The 16,621-nt window shown below is 44.5% G+C and overlaps 2 protein-coding genes across 2 annotated transcripts in view; one reads left to right on the forward strand and one right to left on the reverse strand.

Moving 5' to 3' along the window:
* Positions 1-8,742, reverse strand: part of tmem67 (transmembrane protein 67) — a gene marked incomplete at its 5' end in the record, with an annotated part of 58,868 nt that extends 50,126 nt beyond the window's left edge. The window contains 5 exons of the mRNA XM_084336678.1: positions 670-739; positions 5,146-5,239; positions 7,713-7,806; positions 7,920-8,008; positions 8,550-8,742. Of these exons, the coding sequence (XP_084192804.1) occupies positions 670-739; positions 5,146-5,239; positions 7,713-7,806; positions 7,920-8,008; positions 8,550-8,742 (540 nt within the window). The remainder of the gene's footprint in view (positions 1-669; positions 740-5,145; positions 5,240-7,712; positions 7,807-7,919; positions 8,009-8,549) is intronic.
* A 215-nt stretch (positions 8,743-8,957) lies between these two features.
* Positions 8,958-12,564, forward strand: rbm12ba (RNA binding motif protein 12Ba). The gene is made up of 2 exons (XM_084337055.1): positions 8,958-9,082; positions 9,272-12,564. The coding sequence occupies exon 2, from the start codon at positions 9,295-9,297 to the stop codon at positions 11,341-11,343; it is 2,049 nt and encodes a 682-aa protein (XP_084193181.1). The 5' UTR covers positions 8,958-9,082; positions 9,272-9,294; the 3' UTR covers positions 11,344-12,564.
* The last annotated feature ends 4,057 nt before the right edge of the window (positions 12,565-16,621 follow it).

Genomic DNA, 16,621 nt, shown 5'->3' on the forward strand with positions numbered 1-16,621 from the left:
TGCAATCTGTTAAATAAAGTTTTCATCCATTCATTCTACTAGCGTTAACGTTACTAGTACAACCAATAGCGAGCGATATAACAACATTAACCAGACTGCTATATCAACAATGTTTGTGTCCAGCAAGATAGTCTCCCATGTGTAACGTTACTACGCTAATGTACGCTAGCCGCAATGCTAACTATTATAATGGCAAATCGCAATCACATTAGCATGTAAGCTAACAAAATCAGCGATCTTTTTGCGAGACTAAACTCTCCGCTCTTGGTGGTAAATTGTGTTGATGTTGGTTTTGTTTAATCAACAAATGAGGCAGAACACACAGTGAATGTATCCTTTTTTGTTTATTGCACTTTGTTTTTGCTGCAAATTGTAGAATGTTCGGCTGTGAGCAAGGAGGGTGTTCCAGGCTTCAGTTCAGTTTCCGGTATGAACGCTAAACCCTTCTGATTGGTTGAAATGGCCTTCATGTTTGAACTTACATCGCCACCTATTGCTTTGGCATTGTACTACATGCAGATTTTGTAGTTGCGTCAGTACGCAGGTATTTAAATTTTTTTAAACCACCCGTGTATACAGAGGTTTATTTTTTTTTAACCTCTGTGTCAAAAATACCTGTGATCGTGTGGACTGGGCCTTAGTGTAGAACCGTACGTAGGATGAACTCACCTGGATGTTGCTAGGGCCACACACACAGGAGGAGGAGGTGTTAATGAAGGAAGCCTGACATCTCTCACACCTGAAAGACAAATGTAACAACTATTTAACGCCCTTGCATACACAAAGGAAACATGGAGTCAAGGAACCTAGTCATTCAACTTCATGCAAAAGAGGTTGACTAATGACAAACCCTGGCAGCACATCACCCCCACCCTCATTCACCTCCACTGGCTTCCTGTAAAATCTCATGTCACCTTCAAAATCCTCCTGCTGACATAAATCCCTACACACCACCGCCCCCTCAATACCTATCCGACCTTCTCCACACCTACACCCCCTCCCGGAATCTCCGCTCGTCTGACACAGGCTTGCTTACCATCCCACAAGTTGCGGACCTTCGGGGACAGGGCTTTTGGGTGGCTGCGCCCACCCTCTGGAACTCCCTCCCCGTGGACATCCGCAATGCAAATTCTGTTGTCCCAGTTCAAAAACCTGCTGAAGACCGTAAAATATCTATATATCTATCTATCTAGCTGTCTATAATTCTATCTATTGTATTCTATCTAAATGTATGTACTATGTATGTATGTAAATGTAAAAAAAATAAATAAAAAAAAATAAACATAAGTAGGTCCCGACAAGCCTAGTGCTTCTCCCTAACCCTTTTCGGACAATGCTGCAATAGCAGCTGGTAAAACGTTGCCGATTTATGGAATGACCATTGTTATGTGTCCAAAACCCGAAATAAAAAATTACTGCACTAAACTGAACTATGAAACAGTGTCTACAATAGGCCATATCAACTGTTGAGGTTCCATGGTAACCGGCATTCCATTTGTAGGCCGACCTTGAGAGTTATCTCTCTCTCTCTGTCGAGGGAGGGCCAGGAACTCCTACGTTTAAGCATTACATCACGCGCAGGAGTGGTTTGTGAACAATAAACCATGCCTAGGGGTGGTCGTTAGACCCCCCTAGGCATGGTTTATTGTTCACAAATCACGACTGCAAGTGGTGTAATGCTTTTATACAACTGCCACATTCATCCAACCTTATTGCTATACAATAAACACACATTAATCGAAGATTTATTGAAAAAACCATCCGCCAGAAAAAGTAGTTCCCACAACTACAAAAAAGACAAGTTGCCTCCATGTGGAAGCAGCTTGAAGTGCATCCAACCAACTAACACATCCAACTGTGTATTATTGGAATGATTGAGAGAAGTTGCCTCCATGTGGAAGCAGCTTGAAGTGCATCCAACCAACTAACACATCCAACTGTGTGTTATTGGCAAACTAACACATCCAACTGCCTTTCAACTAAGGCATCCAACCAACTAACACATCCAACTGCCTTTCAACTAAGACATCGAACCAACTAACACATCCAACTGCCTTTACATTTACATTTAGTCATTTAGCTGACGCTTTTATCCAAAGCGACTTACAAGTTCTGTGCGACAAGACAGCAAGAAGGGTATAACTCTATCAGCTGAGTAACTACAACTAAGACATCCAACCAACTAACACATCCAACTTTTCTTTAGTTTTTAATTATGAAGTTAGTGGTTATTGGAATGATTGATTGATTGATTGAAAATTGTATTACCAGATGCAGAATGGGTACAATACAGTACGGCTCAATACACACAATTGTTAAGGGGATGCAGACCTACTTTCTATAGAACTTCATTCTTAGATGCTTCTATAGAAAGTAGGTAAAACAAATTAAAACGTTTTCTTTGCCCTATAAGAAAAAAAAGTTCTCTTCGCCCTATTTTTTTTAGCCTAAACTTAACCAGTTGGAAACCAGGCGTACAGTAATAAAATTAGCAATCAACCAATCAATCAATTCAATAGACCATGCTCACTTAAAACAGCGCTGCTTCTCTCTCAGTCTGACTCCCCCGCTGTTGCAGACAGGAGTGTGTGTGTGTGTGTGTGTGTGTGTGTGTGTGTGTGTTTGTGGGTACGCCAGCGTCGGACAGTGTGAGAGTGAACGCTGCAGTCAGTGGGAAGGAAGTAGAAATTTAAAATAAAATTGCAAATAATCAATCAATCAATCCACGATTTTTCTTTTGTTCTAAAATGACTCATGACCCATCAATTACATCATCCAACATTGTTTAAAGGACTAAGACATTCGCCTTGACAGAATCGCTTCATATTTAGTCGTTATGATGCTATCAACATATCCATTTATTAAAGATTATTGTCCGCCATCTTGTTTTCTCCCGGAGTGAGCCGGCGGAGTGAGCCCAGGACCGTGGATTGTTCCCAATAAATACGTGTAAATGGACTGTTTCAGCCAATCAGAATCGAGAAATTTGCATGCCGTTGTATAATTAGCTATATATGACAGACTCTCTGGACAGACGGGAGCTTATATATTTTTTTTAATCCACTTTTTTCTCCTCCTATTTTTCTTGTATTTTCCTCCCATCCCAATTTAGTCGTTATGCCAATTCCCCCCTCCCCTTCCTGGTCATTGCGCGCATTTGCCCCCTACTTGCCGGTCTAGGGAGCCCTGAAGTCTATCACATGCTTCCTCCGATACATAGGAGACAGCCAGCAGCCTCTTTTCACCTGGCAGCGAGGACTCTCATTGGGTGAGTGTAACGCGTGGGAGGGCACACTACCTCACCCAGATCCCTTCCTCGCTGTGCAGGCGCCCCAACCGACCTGTAGGAGTCGCTGTTTACAACGACCGTCACCAGATTACCACCCACCGGCTTCCCTTACGCTGACACTGCCAATTGTGTCAGTATGACGGCCGGCCAAGCTGGAGGCACCGCTGACAGCTGGATTCGCTACCAGTGTCTATGCGGTGGTAGACAGATGCTTAGTCCGCTGCGCTACCCGGCCGCCATAGACGGGAGCTTCTTGAGGCGAACTGCTGGACCCAACAAGCAACTGTGTGGAATTTCGTCTTAGGGACTCACTGGCTCGAGAATATATTCTGTTGTCTTTTGTTTTTTATGCATCAACTGCTCTGTTATTCATATTCATTATGTATCATTAAACTATAAAAGAAATCCACATCTGAATAGAACTAAATACTTTGTTGCGACGGATCCCCCTCTTTCTTTTTTTTGGATCCACTTTCTCCTTATTTTTCTATTTTTCTCCCATCCCAATTACGCCTCGCCAATTCTCCCTTCAATTCTCCCCTCCCGTCTCGAACGTTGCTAGACTATGCCTCCCACTGGTCGGCTGCAGTGAGGACCAAGCCTTGCATCACGTGTCCCCTCCGGTACACGAGGAGGCAGCTGTCGCATCTTTTCACCTGTACAGCGCGATCTCTCAGTGGCAAGGAGTAGCGCGTGGTAGGCTCACGCTGCCCCCGATGCTTCCCGATTCTGCTGCACAGGCGCACCAACCGACCTGTAGGAGTCGCTGTCCACAACGTCCAATCCCCACCCACCAGCTTTCCCACCCCTAACACTGCCAATTGTGTTAGTATGAACGACCAGCCAAGCTGGTAGCAACGCCGAGAGCTGGGCTCGAACCCAGCATCTCCTGCGTTAGTGGCGAGCGCCTTGCCCACTGCGCCACTTAGCCGCCCCGGATCCCCCTCTTTCAAAGAGGATCTGAGCACGGTCGGAATCCCCAACAGTGGTCTTGCAGGTTAATACTGGCTCATGTAAGACCCCTTTTCCCCCCGTCAACCACATCCTGTAGGCAAAACTCTACTTCCGAAACCAAACCACTCGTGCATCTTTTGGGCTTGAGACTCCAGGGACATTCTGGATGAGCACTTGCACGGGTCGCAGAGTCTCTCCCCAAAAGATGCGCGTGCGGTTTGGTTTCAGAAGCAGAGTTTTTGCCTACAAACAACAAAAGGGGTCTATGAGGGACAGAGGACAGGGAAGGTGCAAGGACAGAATTAGGGTGGCAGCAAAGAGGGGTTGGTGGGGGTATCGCCATATTCACACAGCGGCCATTTTGCTTATGTTTAGATTACATTCTGTATTGTCATTATACAGCACAAGTGCAGTACAACGAAAATACGTTTGGCATCCAAACTCATCCAAGTGCAACAGCAATAGACAGAGTGTAGTGCTAAGCAGATGTATGTACACAGTTGTAGTATAATATGTACAGTAATACAGGTATAAAAACAGTATGGTAGTAGTAATATTGGCCAGCAGAGTAACTAGTAAGAGTAGGATATGTACAGATATAGATATAGTATCTACAGATATGTAAAAGGACTGTGTGCAGGTAAATACAGACAGGTGTGGATATATACTACGTCATGCTCAGGTTGGGATTCCTTTCCACACTGTTTTCTGTGTGAATATGGTCAATGGGAGTTGGGGCAGCCACTCACCAGTGCTCCAAAATCACAGATATCAACTCGCTGAAAGAAACATCCTTTTCACTAGACTGAATAGTTACACACTCAGACAGGTCATAAATCTGAATCCAGTGGCCGAGGTTGTCAGCGTGTTTCTAGTATAGGTTGCTAGGATATCGTTGTTACCTGTCTCCGTTGGCTACCGAGAGGGTGGGGTCAGCTCCGTTGCACACCGCACACTGGGCCTCGTCTAGAAGGTTCCCCCGGATGTCCCTCTCCACTGCAAACAGACGGCTCATATTCAGACAGGAAACGTAGAACATCAAACAGGAAGTCACGTTTCTGTTTCAGAACCGAGACCACTGCCATAGAATAAAGCTAATTTGGATATAATAAAGATAACTATGTTAATGTTCTGTGGGTCAATGGAGCAGCTCCAGGCCTTTCGCATGTATTGAAGTTGTTCATTTTTTGTTAAGTATTGTGTGATCCGTGTGATTGTGTGTGAAGGGCGGACTAGCAAACTAAGATTTTCATTGTATGGCAAACTGTCTGTTTAACTGTGCACACGACAATAACTAATCTTGAATCTTTATATTCGATGACATCACAAGTTGATTCTTACTTCGCTGGTGTCTGGCTTTGGAAGAGAATAGCTCATGTTCACAAGTATAGATTGAACTTTCTTAGGCAATGGAAATAACTGTAATTTGAGTGTTGTTCCCCTTTAATAGTTTAGTTGTAAGCCTTTGCATTTTCATTATTGGTTAAGTCTTATATGTAGGCTGTGGTAGAAAATATATATGTTTCATCCCATTACATAATTTGTACAGCTTACTGGGCATGTTCATAGCTGTTTAAATACTTATTCTCTGTATATCCTTGACTAGTTAATATAGTTAACTAGTATACAGCTCAGACACTAGGGTGATAGTCTTAACAGTGTTCTTAAAACAACGGCCAAGGCCCAGGGCAGCTTGACTTAGATATGACACGTCCAAAAAGAATCACATATTGTTCTTTTCTTGTTAGTCTTGTCTCCAGTCTTGTGTCCGACACGACAAAATCCCTAAACCCATCTTTTGTTTTAATTTTCTCATCTTTGTTTTAATGTCATTCCCAGCAGGTATATTAATTGCAAGTCTGACCAGAGCTCTTTCTCACTTTTCTTGGCAGACGCTTGCGTACACTTGTCTCTGATTGTAAACCAAGGACTTTTCTGTGATGTTCTTTTTTACAACTTGACTCATCCGAATTTCTACAGCTCACTGTCTTGGCTCATTTAAAATAATCCACAACAAGGCCTATAGCAAACAGCATGTACCATGTATAGGAAATATAATGAATGTTCTGATAGAGGCCATAATGTATTTTCAATGTTCGGGAGATGGTCATAACCCTAATGGTTGTTTTCTGTAGTTCTCCTTTATTAACTTACCTATGTATATGTTTTCCTTTTAACAGAGATATACTGTGTCAGGTTGTCCTCCTAATGAACTTAGCTATGTCATGTTGCCCTCCTAATGAACAAAAAAATTTCCCCATCCCCAGTTCTACTGTAACAGAATTAGATTTTACCTCCGTAACGCTGCATGTACTCCGAGTGCGCACAGGACATCCCTTAACTGAAATGGTAGACCATTAACTGTAGTGTAAACCAATAACGATGGCAGGGGGTTTGCCGCTTTGCCTCTGATCTCTAGGATAAGGGGGAGGCCTGGTTTTCGTCTATGCTTTGATTTTCTGTATAACTGATGAGAAAACTGTATTCTGGGCTCTTGTTCATACTTCGACTCTGGTTTAGGTAGGAAGAAGAGACCGCATGCACTCGTAATAAAATATCCTGATATAATTCATGGATGATGATATTCATGATATATGTATAACCCTTTTCTCGCCAAGAACGTGTTACCACGTCATTGCTCGCCATGCGTAATCTGCCAATGACGCTATCGCTAGCGGGACTCCAGCTCGACACTGGATAGCGATCCGTTGCCAATAACTCGATAAACAACATGATTTGGACGTATATAGCATTATACAACCTGGACATGGATCGCATCATCATCATCAACATCCCATAATAGCGAACTTTCTGCTCGACGCTGATCGCCCAACGCTACGAGGAAGCTTCGGTGAGTTTCAGCGTGTTTGATTATTATTAAACGTATAATCTGCTCTGATATATATATCGCCCATACTAAATAAATGATTTAACGTCGGCCATGGACTTATAAACCCCCCCCCCCCCCCCCTCCGGTCACCAGCAGATGGTGAGGCATGACGTGTAGGACCTTGTACAATTGAAATTTTTTATCTGACGTCAATCGGTATCAAACTACATTTGATGATCTAATATATATGTATTTAGAGCTATAACTTGCATTCTGCAGAATGCTGCGGAAAACGATAAAAACATATTTATACTTTAGACCGTATTTTAGTATGAATATGTGAATGAAAAAGTAGAACGTTGCTACATCCTAAACTATAGATACTTGACGTTGAATGGGCCATAGTCATGTCAATTTAGCAATACAATTAAAAAAGTTATAGCCCTGCAAAGAAGGGGAACATCTCCATAGACTTATAGTGGTGGCAGAGAGTGGATTAAGATCAGAATAATCTGTGGCAGATAGAGGGTTAATATATATGATTGGTGGTGGAATTGGTTGCAATGCAAGGGGCACCAAATAGGTCACGGGCCGGCCAGCTCTGTCTGCAATGCATCAGACTTCCAATTAGTGACTCACCTAGAATACTCCCTGGCGGGCACTGACACGCTCCCCCGTCATTCAGACTGCCTGGTGGGCAGAGAATACACCCAAACCCATCTTCTGTTACTGCCTGCATAGGGGACAGTAAACGTATCAACAAAACTGTGGTAGATATTATATTACTGAGGAATTGTGTAGATAGCTCGTACAAAAGCCATTGTCTGAAGGCTAACATGTACATACGGGCTTATCAGAGGGGCACTGCTGACAAGTGATGGATGCCCCATTGTTGGTGAGAAGACGAAATCCAGTTTGGCAATCACAGCTCAGTCCTGGAGAACGAGTGAAAGCCACAGAGCAAGGTGAATAGCCACACAAAACACGTAATGAAGTTGAGTGTAATATTTAGTTACTAGCTTTATTTATGTTTTCATTATAGAGCTAATGACAGTCACCACTATGTTGGCAATATTCCAATGTACAGTTTTGCTTGTACAGTTGTACAGTGTTCGTTCCCCATCCCCACCCACCCACCGAACCACCTCCAATGTACACTCTGAATTGGAAATGGGGGACCCTGATGTAAACAAGACAACCGTCTTTCTCTGGTCTGCATCACCTTAACAATTGTGTGTATTGAGCTGTACTGTATTGTACCCATTCTGCAATCTGTTAAATAACGTTTTCATTCATTCATTCACCACACTGCCATCATGGATCAGCTTCCAACGTTAGCCAACTAGAAGATATTGCACTTTTGGCTAGCTGCAACTTAAATCCGTTAACAATCAAACGTGTTGGCGCTATGCACAACATCGCTGCCTCATGCATGGGTAGTTAGCTACGTTAGCCAGCGATTTAATGTTGACCCACCTGTGATACTCGTCCGTTGATTTGGACCGCACTTTACACACGATAGACTTGAGATGTCAAAGAACTGTTCCACGCCGCAGTCTGAAGGACGCTGAAACGAAATAATAAATTGTTGAGCGTGAAGTGGATTGGAATTTGATAAAATAAGTAACGTTAATGCCAGTCTGAAGATTTTAACAAGTGCCGTCGCCATGGTAAACAACCAATAGTATGCAGCTGCAGAGCCGCAGAGCAGTCTGGGTGACGGTCTGAAAGTGCTTCACTCTGCTCTGCAGCTGCATGCTTCTCTAAACAACAGCAGACTTCCTGTTACGTACGGTACCAGTTACGTACCCATAATCCTACTGGCTGCGTGCTGCGTCAGTAATCAGATAAATTATGTACAGACACTTCTCTCTCCCCCGCCCTTCCAAACCAGAAAGATGCGATTGTTCTTTCCCTCTCTGCCGTCGCAGTATTGAAGTACAAAGTTTGGATATGTTTCCACAGCTACAACAACATTAACAAAACACGTGGTTTAAGTTCATGATTTGGTGAGTAATTTGAACATGCATTTGTCAATATCTGTCTTCTTCTCATGTACTTATGCCAACATTTCTTCACCCACACATTCTTCTGCATTTTGCACATCCTGCACACCATGTTTGGTTTAGCTGGTGGTGTGTAAAAGATTGTCGTATGGATGTTTTTAGTCACATATCATGTTCTTATTTTATTTTCAGATCTGTTCTGGGCCAGAGTTAAAATGTCCATTGTACTGCGGTTAGAGGGTCTAGACGAGAAGGCAAAATCTGAAGACATACGAATATTTTTTGACGACCTTCACATTCCAGATGGTCGAGTGTTAATAGTAGGAGGACATCTGAGAGAAGCATTCATTGTGTTAACCAATGAAAGAGATGGCTGGCTTGCCATGCGGCGGTCAGGACATTTTCTCAAGGGATCCAAAGTTACTCTCTACATAAGCAGCATGGTCGAGCTGTACAAAAAAACAAAGTCAAGGTTACAACAGAAGAAGAAAAAACCATCACGGCCGATTCCAGATGAAAGGCCTCTTCTACCTCGAGCTACAGATCCAAGATCACGACTGATTCCAGATGAAAGGCCTCTGCCACCTCGAACTACAGATCCAAGATCACCACTGATTCCAGATGAAAGGCCTCTTCTACCTCGAGCTACAGATCCAAGATCACCACTGATTCCAGATGAAAGGCCTCTGCCACCTCGAACTACAGATCCAAGATCACCACTGATTCCAGATGAAAGGCCTCTTCTACCTCGAGCTACAGATCCAAGATCACCACTGATTCCAGATGAAAGGCCTCTTCTACCTCGAGCTACAGATCCAAGATCACCACTGATTCCAGATGAAAGGCCTCTGCCACATCCAACTACAGATCCAAGATCACCACTGATTCCAGATGAAAGGCCTCTGCCACCTCCAACTGCAAATCCGCTGCCACCAATTGCACCATCACATGATACGTCTTTTGTCTGTGTTTTGTCTTTACTTGAGTCTCTAATTGAGAAATTGCAGTCGAACCAGCAAAGGCAAGATAATGAAGAAAGTGCAGCTGCGGTGGTTGAAGAGTGCAGGGCAGCAGACGAGAGCTACGTCAAACTGTTTGGTCTGCCAGCGTCCGTCACTAAAGAGGATATCTGCCATTTCTTCAAGGGGCTGCAAGTTCACGAGGTAATAGTGAACGTGAAGTTGGGATCATTTCGTTGCTGCCTTGTGAAGTTTGCAAACATCCGGGATGGATGCCTCGCTCTCCCCTTCAACCAACGGCGACTGGGCTCCGTCTTTGTCGATGTCTGCAGAGCAACAGAGACGATGTGGACCGCCGCGGTCGAGGAGTGTGCAAGCTATGCATACGATGCGCACAAAGAAATCGACGACACGCCGGTGTCCCCAGAACCACATTATGAACCCCAGCAGATCCCCTATCATGGACCCCTGAGACGTCAAACAACACTCAAACAGAGATTTCAGCCATGGGTCGCGACGCGCCCTAAGGACCACTTGCATTCACATCCCCAAAAGAAGCTTAGACCTGACCGCACCACAACATTCGGCTCATCACCCACCGTGGAGTACTGCATCATGGTCCAAAATCTACCAACAACGATCACGAAGATGGAGATAAAAGAATTGTTTGGCTGTCCAATTGTTTCGAACAAAAACATACTACATCTATTTAATGAAAATTGCCAAAGGACGGACACAGCATTTGTGAAATTTGACAAAGCGGAGGATTATGTTTATGCTATAAATCTCAACGGCTGCCATGTAGCTTCCCGTGCCATTAACGTGTCGGCCGTCACTGAGGAGAGGATGGAGGCCATCTTGACCACTTCGTATGACGACCACGTTCAACGCGGAATGAACAAGCGGAGGAGAGACGAGCCAGACGCGGGACCAACAGCTCAGACATGCCTATACATTAGAAACTTGCCCGGAGACGTGCGGATGAATCAAATAAAACGCCTTATCTGCATGTCTCAAGTTTCAACTTTCAACTTTCTGTCTAAACCAGAGGAAGGTGAGATATTTGTATTGCGTGACGAATATGGCAATGGTATTGGCGAGGCTGTGGTTCAGTTTGATTCCGAGAGGGGGGCTAAACTCATTTGGGAAAAACTACGCGGTCACACCTTCCTGGGGATAGAAATGATTCTCGGCTGCATAAATGTGCAGCAGATGAGAGACCTCTTGAAGGAAAACCATGAGGATGTTAGAAAAGACAGCTCTGGATTCAGATGCCTTCAACGGAGCCATAAAAAAAAAATATGAATTCAGAGTATCTTCTTTACCATGACCAGCTTGTGTCATGGTAGTAGTGTAGTGTAGTGTTTGGATATAAGATTCATATTGAAAGACACTGACTTTTCTTAAGAGAATGTGTTAATTGAGAATGTGTTCTTTTTTACCATCTTTATTTTCATTCTGTATGAGCTGATCATGTTCAGCAGTCGTTTTCATTTTGTCAATTTATAGTAAACATAAAAAAATGAAAAAGCTTGTTTTGTACACTACCCATTAGAGACAAAGTGCATTCATTGCTCCGAAAAGGAGGTCCGGTGGATTTGTATGACAATAACTCTACGTTGTGCACTTTGGTAGAAGTCTTTGGGAACAATCTGATATCGTACAACTGGAGCTTATGAAGGAATGATTGCATTTATATAGCGCTTTTCAATGTAGGGTGGAAATTGCCTCCTTCACCACCACTGGTAGCATCCAACCTTGGACTATGCAAGCTCAATGGCTGCCATACACTGGCACCAGGCACACATCACACTACACAATGGCTGAACGGCTCAGGAGACGGGGATTGATGTCAGCCAATTAATGGGGGAGGAATAATTAGGTGGCCTTGATGTCGGAGACCTGATTTGGGCTCTGTGGATTGATGGTCGATATCGATCCTTGTCTCCTGAGACTTTCAGCCATTGTATGTGTGCTGCCAGGTAGGCTGCTACACGATGATGGCGGCGGAGGAGGCAAGTTACCCTCTACATCATATTCCAGTATTAAGAGGAGCCATTCGTTCATCTACATTCAATATACAGTACCTCAGGTCAATGAGGTGCTGAATAAGAAAGGGAATCTATTTGCTAAGCTTCCTGTTGAGACACTGTGGCTGCTTTGCTGACATATTCTGACACAGACTTTGGCTGCTTTGCTGTCTGGGACACAGAAATATTTCCAAATGAGGAACTAAAGTTTATCTTTAGTTTAAAAGTTTTATGTTTATAAATGTTATATTTCTGATATTTAGTATTTAAAACAATTATTTTTGTTAATTTCTTTCTCCAAAAATCAATGTTCATGAATGATACATTATGATTAGCCACATTATTATATAAAAAATAAATAAAAAGAAATATATATATATATATATGCAGAGAGTTGGCCTGTGGCTGTCTATATATATACCTGTACGTCACAGCCTGCTAAACACAATGGAACATCGTCCAACTCTGCGTAGGAAAAAGAGGTAGAAACACCAAATTTGCCATCTAAATTATAGAAATAAAATAGATGTACAAAAATATATATATATTTTTTTATTATTTGTTTGTATTCAATTATTTGAATAATAATGATTAATTTCTATTTGATTGTTTTTACTTTTATGTGTAATGATTGCCTTGCTCCTGTTATATTCGGGGTATATGTTGGCCTTTATTATTGCAATAAACATTTTAAATGAAAATGGTTAATTTCATGTATTTGCGATCCCCCCATTTATGTTTATATCAACAGTCAGAAGTGTGAAATTCAGACCATTTCCTACTCCCTCCCACCATATTTCACCCCATTCGCAAACACACACAGACACACCTACTGCACCGCACGTGTCGAAGTGTCCTTGAGCAAGACACTTAACCCCTAACTGCTCCCGATGAGCAGGTTGGCACCCTGCATGGTGTGTGAATGGGTAAAATGTGAGGAACAAAAATTGTAAAGTGCTATATAAATTCACCATATACCATTTAGAAGAGGATAACTCAACTGTTATAGGCTAATATGACCCCAAGGAAAAACTTGGGATGTGTGCCAAAAAACCCACACCTTCTTTCAGCGGAAGGGTATCTCGAGAATCATCCATCTGATCAATGGGTGTCTTGCTAAGGACCCACTTTGAATACGGTGCCGTTTGGCCAGATGGTGACACTATAACAACACACTTTTATATTTTGGCCTGTACCATTTGAACCGTAAGTCTCAGAAATTCTATAATTTTCCCCCTGGATTCAGAACGTGCTTTATTAAGTTTGTTGCCCATTGTTGCTGTTTCATGTGTGATATTGGTATCAGGAATTGTTATATTGTTGACATAGGATAACATAGGGAGGTTCAGCTTGTGGATATCATGGAAAGGTGGAAGGCTGGAAGCTAGCATGGAGGGCATTGGAGGGGGGTGGTTCTGGGACGCTGGAACTAACCGCTGAGCCTTCCCGAGTGTTCGTGGGCCTAACTTGACGTGGTGGCCATGTGGTAAGTTATGTACTGTAGCATTAGCATTGTCAATACCTGGAGCTCACATTTTAACCATTTCTTCCTACACCCACACATATATATTATTTGACCACTGTTGTGAAGGATCAGATTAAACCGAATATGTATATTTATTTATATATATATATTTAATTGTATTTGTATATCGTTTGATATCCCCTGTATATTCCTTGTACAATATGCATTGAATATCCCCGTTTCTACTAAACAGCCCATAATAGTTTCATTCTACCATTGGACGAGAACCTGGCGCCAGGTTGCCATACCCCTAGGTCCAAGTTCAATCGTGCCGCCTAACATGTCGAGGCAAACCCCCGGTTCCGCGCAGTAATATGTCGGGCGAAATACGTGTGGTACTATTTGTTCATAGCGCATATATATATGGCGCTCGTAAAGTAGAACTTTCTTTTAGTCCAGTTCTTTACCCTCCAACAGAGTGACAGACGCAAAAGCCTCCCCACGATGCACGTGCGGTGTAGTAGGGCCTACTTGGCCCAGAATAGGCATTGAGATATCGTGTAGATTAATAGTTGAATGGTCATAGTTTGGCACCATACCGTCGAGTTGGACGTATTCTATTAAGCTAATAATAGTCTATTTATGTATGGTGCATCGTTCGGTTCGAGTTCTACAGTTATCAGTACCCCCATCGTTCCTGACGTTATCTGGACGCTTATCCAGGCTGGTCAGACCCCTAGTGGTGATTGCATCCGAGGAGCTCCGGGTCAAGAGCGACTGGACCTGTATATTGGATTACTCTACCCGACGACGGCGAGCCTTCCACGGCTCTTGGATTATGCTTTGTGTGCTTTGATTATTCCATGGATAAAGGCCAACACTGTCGAGTGTTGGAATTACCCCCCGGAGAGGACTCCAGGTGAGGCGGCGCTCTACACGTGAGGTCGCACCACGTCTCTCCGTTGTGGACCGGCAGATACCGTTCCACAGAGGGTCCAGCTGTATTCGTCTGCGGCCCGAGGTTCTGTGGGCACTGTGTCTAAGACTTTGGATTCTCCCAAGACACCGTCGGCCAGATGGGATACCGCCAGCGGCTTCTCTAACCCCCCCCTCCTACTGTCTTACAACCAGCGGGACCCCCCCCCCCCCTTAGTGTATCCAGCTATAATCATTTAAGTACCATCGCTATCGTTTCCTAAATATTCCAGGTTGTATACTTACTCCCTGCGCAACCAGAGATTGGACATTCAATGTTGATTTACCTACGAATACTCATTTGCCATAAAAGTGCATATTCAATATTTCAAATCATAAATGTAATTAAGTGAATGTTGTATACACCCTTTGCTGTATTAAATATTCGATTTGGTACATTTGTGTTGGTTCGTTTCATCAGGTGGGAAAGTGTTCATCATACTTATATCTTGTACTGGGTGGCCAGAAGTTAAAGTACATGAGGTAGTGGTATTAAATATCATATCTAACAATACAGTCAGGGAATTGTACCCCTCAGCTACAATTGGTCCTTCGAGCCGGATGGTAACTAGTGTAATATTAATATAGTGTTATTAATATCGAAATGGCCTATGATGAACACTCCACGAAACGATCCTCCTAACCTAGAACGCCCGCGGCGCAGACGACAGACACCTCAGTACTTAGAGGCTTACACTGTCAGTCAACTACCTAGCCTTCGACAAACGGTAAACGTGGTAAAAGTAGAAAGTAAAATTATGTCTGACCTTAACGACCAGGTTTCCCCGACCACAGAGGCCCTAGTAGGTCCTAATGTAACTGACCAAGCCCACGGTGGGGACCAGGAGGGAATTGACATGCCTTTACCCCCCGTCACTACTAAAGAAGTAGTCCCCGACACGCCCCGGGAGGAAGACAACCCTACAGAGAGAGAACTCTGCACGGAGGAAGAAGAGGAGAGCGCAGAGGAACTAGAGCTCCAGGACTCCCCAACGAGTACCCCCAGGAGCGGTTCACGCAGGAGCGGCTCACCTCCACTACCGCCTTCCCCCAGCGAAGCGGAGAGGATACTACAACAGGCGTTCCTCGTCAGCCTGACGGCCTCTACCGAACGCGATCGGCTCCAAGCACAGACGCTTAGCGAGCGCGAACGTCTCCAAGCCCAGGCGACCAGCGAGCGCGAACACCTCCAAGCACAGCAACGGAGCGAAGAACAGCGCACAAGTCTGGAGATGAGACGCTTCCAGATGGAAGAGAATATGGCAAGAGACCGGGCCGATGCCCAGCGCACCGCTGCCGGTGCCCAAAGAGACGCAGAGCGCGACAGACTACAAGCGCAACTAATAGAGCAGCTGATCAAAAGGACAACTCCCTCTCCCTCCGCCAGGGGCTCAAGGAACTCGTCGAGACAGCAGTCAAGAGCAGCGTCACCGCAACGAGCAAGCGACCCTGAACTTGACCAACAGACCGAGTCTAGACCCCCCGCAGACCCCCTTCCCATACCGGTCCAAGCGAGACCCAGCTACAAGGAAGGAGCGGCCTACACTGCGGAGAAGCTAAATAAACGATTACAAGATCTGGAAGATTTGATAGAAGAAGAAGAGGGAGAAGAGGAGAACCAAGCCCGACGACAGCACAGTACTCCACCGGACCAGGAGGTCCCATACAGTCCAGGCTATACCCCCGCGGCGCTGCGCTACAGACCCCCGACTCTATTTACGGGTGAGCACGACGCACGACCAGCCCCGAGGAACAGTACCTGGACCAGCGGGCCATGGTACCCTGCCAGTACCAGCCCACAGCGAGGCGCAAGAGGGGACTCGCCCAGGAGGTCTCTCCCCCAACGCTCGCCGATGTATCCGCCATCCACGGCGTCATACAACGCCACGCCGTCATTCCCAGACTTCGCCTATGAGAGTCGAGCACAGTACACGGAGCTCCGGATGTGCTTAGAGACAATGATGGTGGATGTCGCTGATGAACGCCACAAGTATACAATATTATTGAAGCACCTGAAAGTACCGCGAGCGCACAATATAGCGCTAGCCTATGCTACCTCCTCGACCCCATACACAGCGGCCCTTGCAGCGCTGGATCAAAGATATGGACGTAT

The sequence above is a fragment of the Notolepis coatsorum genome, assembly GCF_963971535.1.
Source record: "Notolepis coatsorum genome assembly, chromosome: 19".
Classification (NCBI taxonomy): Eukaryota; Metazoa; Chordata; class Actinopteri; order Aulopiformes; family Paralepididae; genus Notolepis; species Notolepis coatsorum.